The 5,562-nt window shown below is 44.3% G+C and overlaps 1 protein-coding gene across 1 annotated transcript in view; it reads left to right on the forward strand.

The window, feature by feature from the left end:
* Fut10 (fucosyltransferase 10) overlaps positions 1 to 5,562 on the forward strand; it is a 75,081-nt gene that overhangs the window by 4,802 nt on the left and 64,717 nt on the right. Inside the window, exon 2 of the mRNA XM_021170202.1 lies at positions 3,212 to 3,547. Coding sequence (XP_021025861.1) covers positions 3,467 to 3,547 — 81 coding nt within the window. The 5' untranslated portion in view covers positions 3,212 to 3,466. The remainder of the gene's footprint in view (positions 1 to 3,211; positions 3,548 to 5,562) is intronic.

The raw sequence follows: 5,562 nt of genomic DNA on the forward strand, positions 1-5,562 counted from the left end.
TCACTTTGTAGACCAGGCTGGCCTCGAACTCAGAAATCTGCCTGCCTCTGCCTCCCGAGTGCTGGGATTAAAGGCGTGCACCACCACGCCCGGCTATTCTTGACTCTTTTTGTCCTAATATGTTTCTGGTGTGTGTTCCTATTGATCTTGAAATCACATGACCTGATTTCTAGACTCACTTCTAAAAATATGATCCTGGGGCAGTTGCTTAAATTTAATAAGGCTTACTTCTCTTTTGTAATAATTGGAATAATCCCCACCTTGTCTCATTTTTCAAAGCGATCATAAATGGGATTGAATGAAGTGATAGATTTGAAACTCTTTGGCAGCCGATGGAGTCTTAATTTTACTTCTAGTGATTTACATGGTTGTGCGTGTGTTTGGTGTGGGACGAATATGGCTGTGTGTGTGCCTGTGAGTACATGTGAAGGTCAAAGGGCAACTTTCTGGCAGTTTCTAGTCTTTCACCATGAATTCCGGGGATCAAGCATAGATCGGAGGTTTGCACGGTAAGTGATTTTACCCACTGACCCATCTAGCTGGGCTGGAAGTGATGCAGTTTTATTCCCATCTCAGACGGGAGCGTTTTACTACCTAATCTGGGTCGTACTAATTATAGCTATAGTAAATTGCTTTTGCACATAAAATGAAAACTTAATAATCTTTCTGCCATGCAAGGGAAAGGATGGTCTTTATTACTCCTTACAGTGAATACACTGAGGACTAGAAATACTTAGTAACGTCTCCACATTGATACTAGGTTTGAAGGAGAGAACCTGAAACTGGAATTCAAAACGCTAGCTCCGTATCTTATGTAGTTATAGCTATTATTAGTATGCGCTGAATAGAATCCTGCAGGGCGATTTTTGAGGTTCTTAGAGCCTTCTGTTCCCTTCCTCTTTTTTTTTTTTTTAAAGATTTATTTATTTAGTATATGTAAGTATACTGTAGCTGCCTTCAGACACTCCAGAAGAGGGCATCAGATCTCATTACGAATGGTTGTGAGCCACTATATGGTTGCTGGGATTTGAACTCAGGACCTTTGGAAGAGCAGTCAGTGGTCTTACCCGCTGAGCCATCTCACCAGCCCCTGTTCCCTTCCTCTTTGACCCATCAGCTGACAGCTGTTCCAGGTTGGTTGTTCTCTGTGTTAGTATCATTTAGTACATCATGAATTTTATAGAATTCATGTTAAAATCTACAAAAGAATCTGTGAATCTCAGAGCTAAACTGGTTTCTGTTTGTAGTATTTATCAAAGTTATAATTTTGTAAAATAATTTTTTTAGATTATATTTACAGTATTTCTCTCCTTCCCTTTTATTCCCCCAGTTCCTCCCTTGCCTTCTCTCAAGTCCATGGTCTGTTTTGTAAATTGCTGTTGTACATATATATGTGCATGCACACACATGTGCGCATACACATATATATGTGCATGCACACACATGTGCGCATGCGCGCACACACACACATTCCTCAATATATAAATATAGCCTGCTCAACCTGTATAATACTAGCATGTATAGAGCTGGCTACATTGTATAACCAACTTGAGGGCTCCTTTGATGGGGATTGGGACTGACTGTGCTCCACTCCAATAGTTAGAGAACCCACATGATGACCAAGCTGTACATCTGCTACAAATATGTGTGGGACCCATGTCCAGCTCCTGTACGCTAGACAGTTCTTGACACCCCTTCTCCCTGCTCCCCCAACACACACACACACACACACACACACACACACATACACTCTGCGCTCTGGCTTGCTCAGTTCTATCCCTCGCTCTCCCACAAGACTCCTGAGCTCTGCTTGATGTTTGACTATGGGTCTCTGCATCTGTTTCCATCTGCTGCTGGATGAAGCCTTCCAGGAGACAGTTATGCTAGCATATGTGAGCATATGTAAGCATAGCAGAATATCATTAACAGTGTCAGGAGACAACTTTCTCCCATGGGATGGTCTCAAGTTGGGTGAGTCATTGGCTGGCCATTCCCCCTGTCTCTGCTCCATCTTTATCCCTGTGCATCTTGTTGTCAGGAAAGATTTTGGCTGGAAGGTTTTGTGAGTCAGTTGATGTCACTCGCCTTCCACTGGAAGTCCTTTCTGGCCACAGGAGGCTGCCACTTCAGTCTCTGTATCCCCCCCGCTGGTAGAAATCTCAGGGAATGAGACTGGAAATCGGTTGGGGGCATCTCCCCAGCTGGAGAACTGGGATGGGGGAAGTTACGGGGGTGTGTGTGTGTGTGTGTGTGTGTCTGTGGGGGTGACCCTGCCTGCCTTACTGCCTGCCTGTCCTGCTCTCTCTCTCTTTCTACACACACACACACACACACACACACACACACACACACACACAGACACACACACACACAGACACACACAGACACACAGACACACACACACACAGACACACACACACACACACACACATATATATATATATTCTGAAGAGGCTAGGAATGTAGCTCAGTTGATTGGCTGCCTGCATGGACTACACAAGGCCCTGGGTTTCATTCCTTATGCCCCATAAATCTGGGCATGCTGGTGGTTGCCTATAATACCAGCATTAGTGTGTGGAATCAGGGTTGGGGAAGGGATCAGAGGTTCAGGGCTATCTTTGGCTACAATAGTGAGTTTGAGGCCAGCTTGGCTTCATTGGGACCTGTCTCTGAAATATGAAAAAGTTCACCCAGTTCAGAGAGATGAAGATCTTACCTGATGCTTGTAGAAACTCACGTTCCCCACACGGCCCCCCAGCTTTGCTGTACTTTCTACAAAAGAAGTAATCTAGAAAACAAAAGTCCTTGATGGGCTGGTTCGTTTCTTTATTCTCAATCTTTATTATTTCCCTGCACCCTGGCTTTATCAGAAGTGTGTGTGTGTGTGTGTGTGTGTTTTATTTCTTTATTCCCTTGAGACCTGGCTAGGAAGTAACTTCCTATAAGCAACCCTGGAATCCAATCTTCTGATGGCAGAGGAATTACAGAGAGAGTTGAGACTTGGGAGTTGATGAAACTGTGGCCCCGAGCAAGTTAGATAACCATTATGGTTTCAGTTACCTTATTTCTGAGTGAGGTATTAAGTATATGATTAGGTTTTATGTATAGGATCTATACGGTCCCTTCTAGTGTAAGACTTCTGTGCTTTTACTCAGTAAGGCTATGCCTGTCAAACCTTCATAATGGTTAAAATACTGTTCATTTGTTGCAGTGTTTTTGGATGGCACTGTGTGTGAGGACTCCAGCTGTTCTGATGATAGCCTAAGAAGATTGCACGCTGTTCCCTCTCAGCGCCAAGCCAGGCCCATTTGGAACCTTGGCTCTTGGACCTTCATGGAGACCAGCTCCTGGCAGGAAACTGGCACCCCGATGGTTCCTCCATGTGAAGTTGTCTCTGGCTGTGGGCTGACTAGAGGACACCTGGTGGCCAGGCCAGCCCTTTGTCGGTCATCCAGGTCGGGGCAGCATGGTGCGGATTCAGAGGAGGAAGCTTCTGGCCTCTTGCCTGTGTATGACAGCGACTGTCTTTCTGATGGTCACACTCCAGGTACTGGGAATCTGGGCTTCGTAGAGCAGATTCATTGCTAGACCTTTTCCATGTCCTTTCTTCCCAGTTCCCATTCCTCAGGAAATCGTTGATGTTTGCTTAGCTTTTCAGCATTGTGAACCCACATTACACAATGCAAGGAGAGCACATCAATTCTGTTCTTTTATTATTTTTTTCTTCATCTCCTCCTCCTCTTCTTCCTCCTCTGTTGTCGTCTTCCTCTTCCTCTTCCTCCTTCTCCTCCTCCTCTGTCCCTATCCCTATCCCTGCCCCTGTCCCTGCCCCTCCCCCTCTCCCTCTCCGTCTCCCTCTCCCCCCCGCCGTCCCCTTCCCCCCTCTGTGTTTGCAGGTTTTTTCTGTGTAGTGAAGGGTGGTCTGGAACTCAAAATACTTCCACTTCTAGCTCCTAAGTATTGGGATTAAAGGAAGGAGCTACCATGCCCAGTCGGGAGAATACTTTCTTTTTCTCTTTCTTTTTAATATTGTCTCATGGGCCTCAGATTTGATATGTATTCAAGGGTAACCTTCAGCATTGATCTTCTTGCCTCTAACCTCCCAACCATTGTGACTATAGGCAAAAGCCACCATGTTCAGTCATTTTTATAACTTTATTAATTTTTTTCTTCATACAGTATACTTTGATCATGTTTTTCTCCTCTTCCAGTGCTTCTACAAACCTCCCACCTCCCTACCCATTCAACTGTTATGTTCTCTCTCTTTAAAAAAGCATAAAAGCATAAAACAAATATTAAACAATGAAAAACCAATAAGACAAAAATGCCAAAATGAAACAACCTGCACAAAGAAGTGGAGCGTGTGTGTGTGTGTGTATGTGTGTGTGTTGGCATGGAGTCTTCCATGGAATATAGTTGATATACCCAGAGACACTCCATTGGAGAAAACGGAAATTCATATATTCTTTCATAGTTTCTAATATTAATACTGTAAAATTCATACTAAATGATACTAACGCAGAGAACAGCCAACCCTGCCTAGAACAGCTGTCAGCTGATGGGTCAAAGAGGAAGGGAACAGAAAGCTCTAAGAACCTCAAGAGCACCCTGCAGGATTCTATTCAGTGCACATTAATAGATATTAACTACATAGGATATAGGGCTGGAGAGATGACTCAGTGGTTAAGAGCACTGACCGCTCTTCCAGAGGACCTGAGTTCAATTCCCAGTAACCACATGGTGGCTCACAGCCATCGGTAATAAGCCTTCTTCTGGTGTGTCTGAAGACAGCTACAGTGTACTCACATAAAAATAAATACTTAAATCTTACCAGAAAAGAAAACTACATAAGATATGGAGCTAGCGTTTTGAATTCCAGTTTCAGGTTCTCTCCTTCAAACCTAGTATCAATGTGGAGACGTTACTAAGTATTTCTAGTCCTCAGTGTATTCACTGTAGGAATAATAAAGACCATCCTTTCCCTTGCACGGCAGAGAGATTAATACGTTTTCGTTTCAACCAGATGGGGTTTCAGCACTGAGGCAGGAAAGTAGACATGAGTGGGTTATGATTTATGATAACTAAGAGCTATCTACAACTGGGTTGTGTCTTCTGAGAGCCGCCTCCCTGTCTTCTTCTCCCTCTGTGTTTATGTGGCCTTTCCTCTGTGCTTCTATGTGCCCAGCTGTACTTCTGTCTCCCCTTCTCTAGTGATCTCAGTTATACTGGATTAGGGCCCCAGTGACCTTATTTGAATGAAATTATCTCCTTTGAGGCTATACCACCAAGTGCAGACGTGTGCCTGAGTATATCCTTTAGCCCACATCATGTTTTTATAACTTACATATTTAAAATCAATGCCATGATGGTTAATCTCCATTGTTCACTTGACTGGGTTTAGAATCACCTAGGAGACACACCTCCGAGTCTCTCGGTGAGGGCTTTTCCAGGGATGTTTAGTAGAGAAAGGAAGACTAAAGCCGGGTGTGGTGGCGCATGCCTTTAATCCCAGCACTCGGGAGGCAGAGGCAGGCGGATTTCTGAGTTCGAGGCCAGCCTGGT

Source organism: Mus caroli, chromosome 8, assembly GCF_900094665.2.
Source record: "Mus caroli chromosome 8, CAROLI_EIJ_v1.1, whole genome shotgun sequence".
Lineage (NCBI taxonomy): Eukaryota > Metazoa > Chordata > Mammalia > Rodentia > Muridae > Mus > Mus caroli.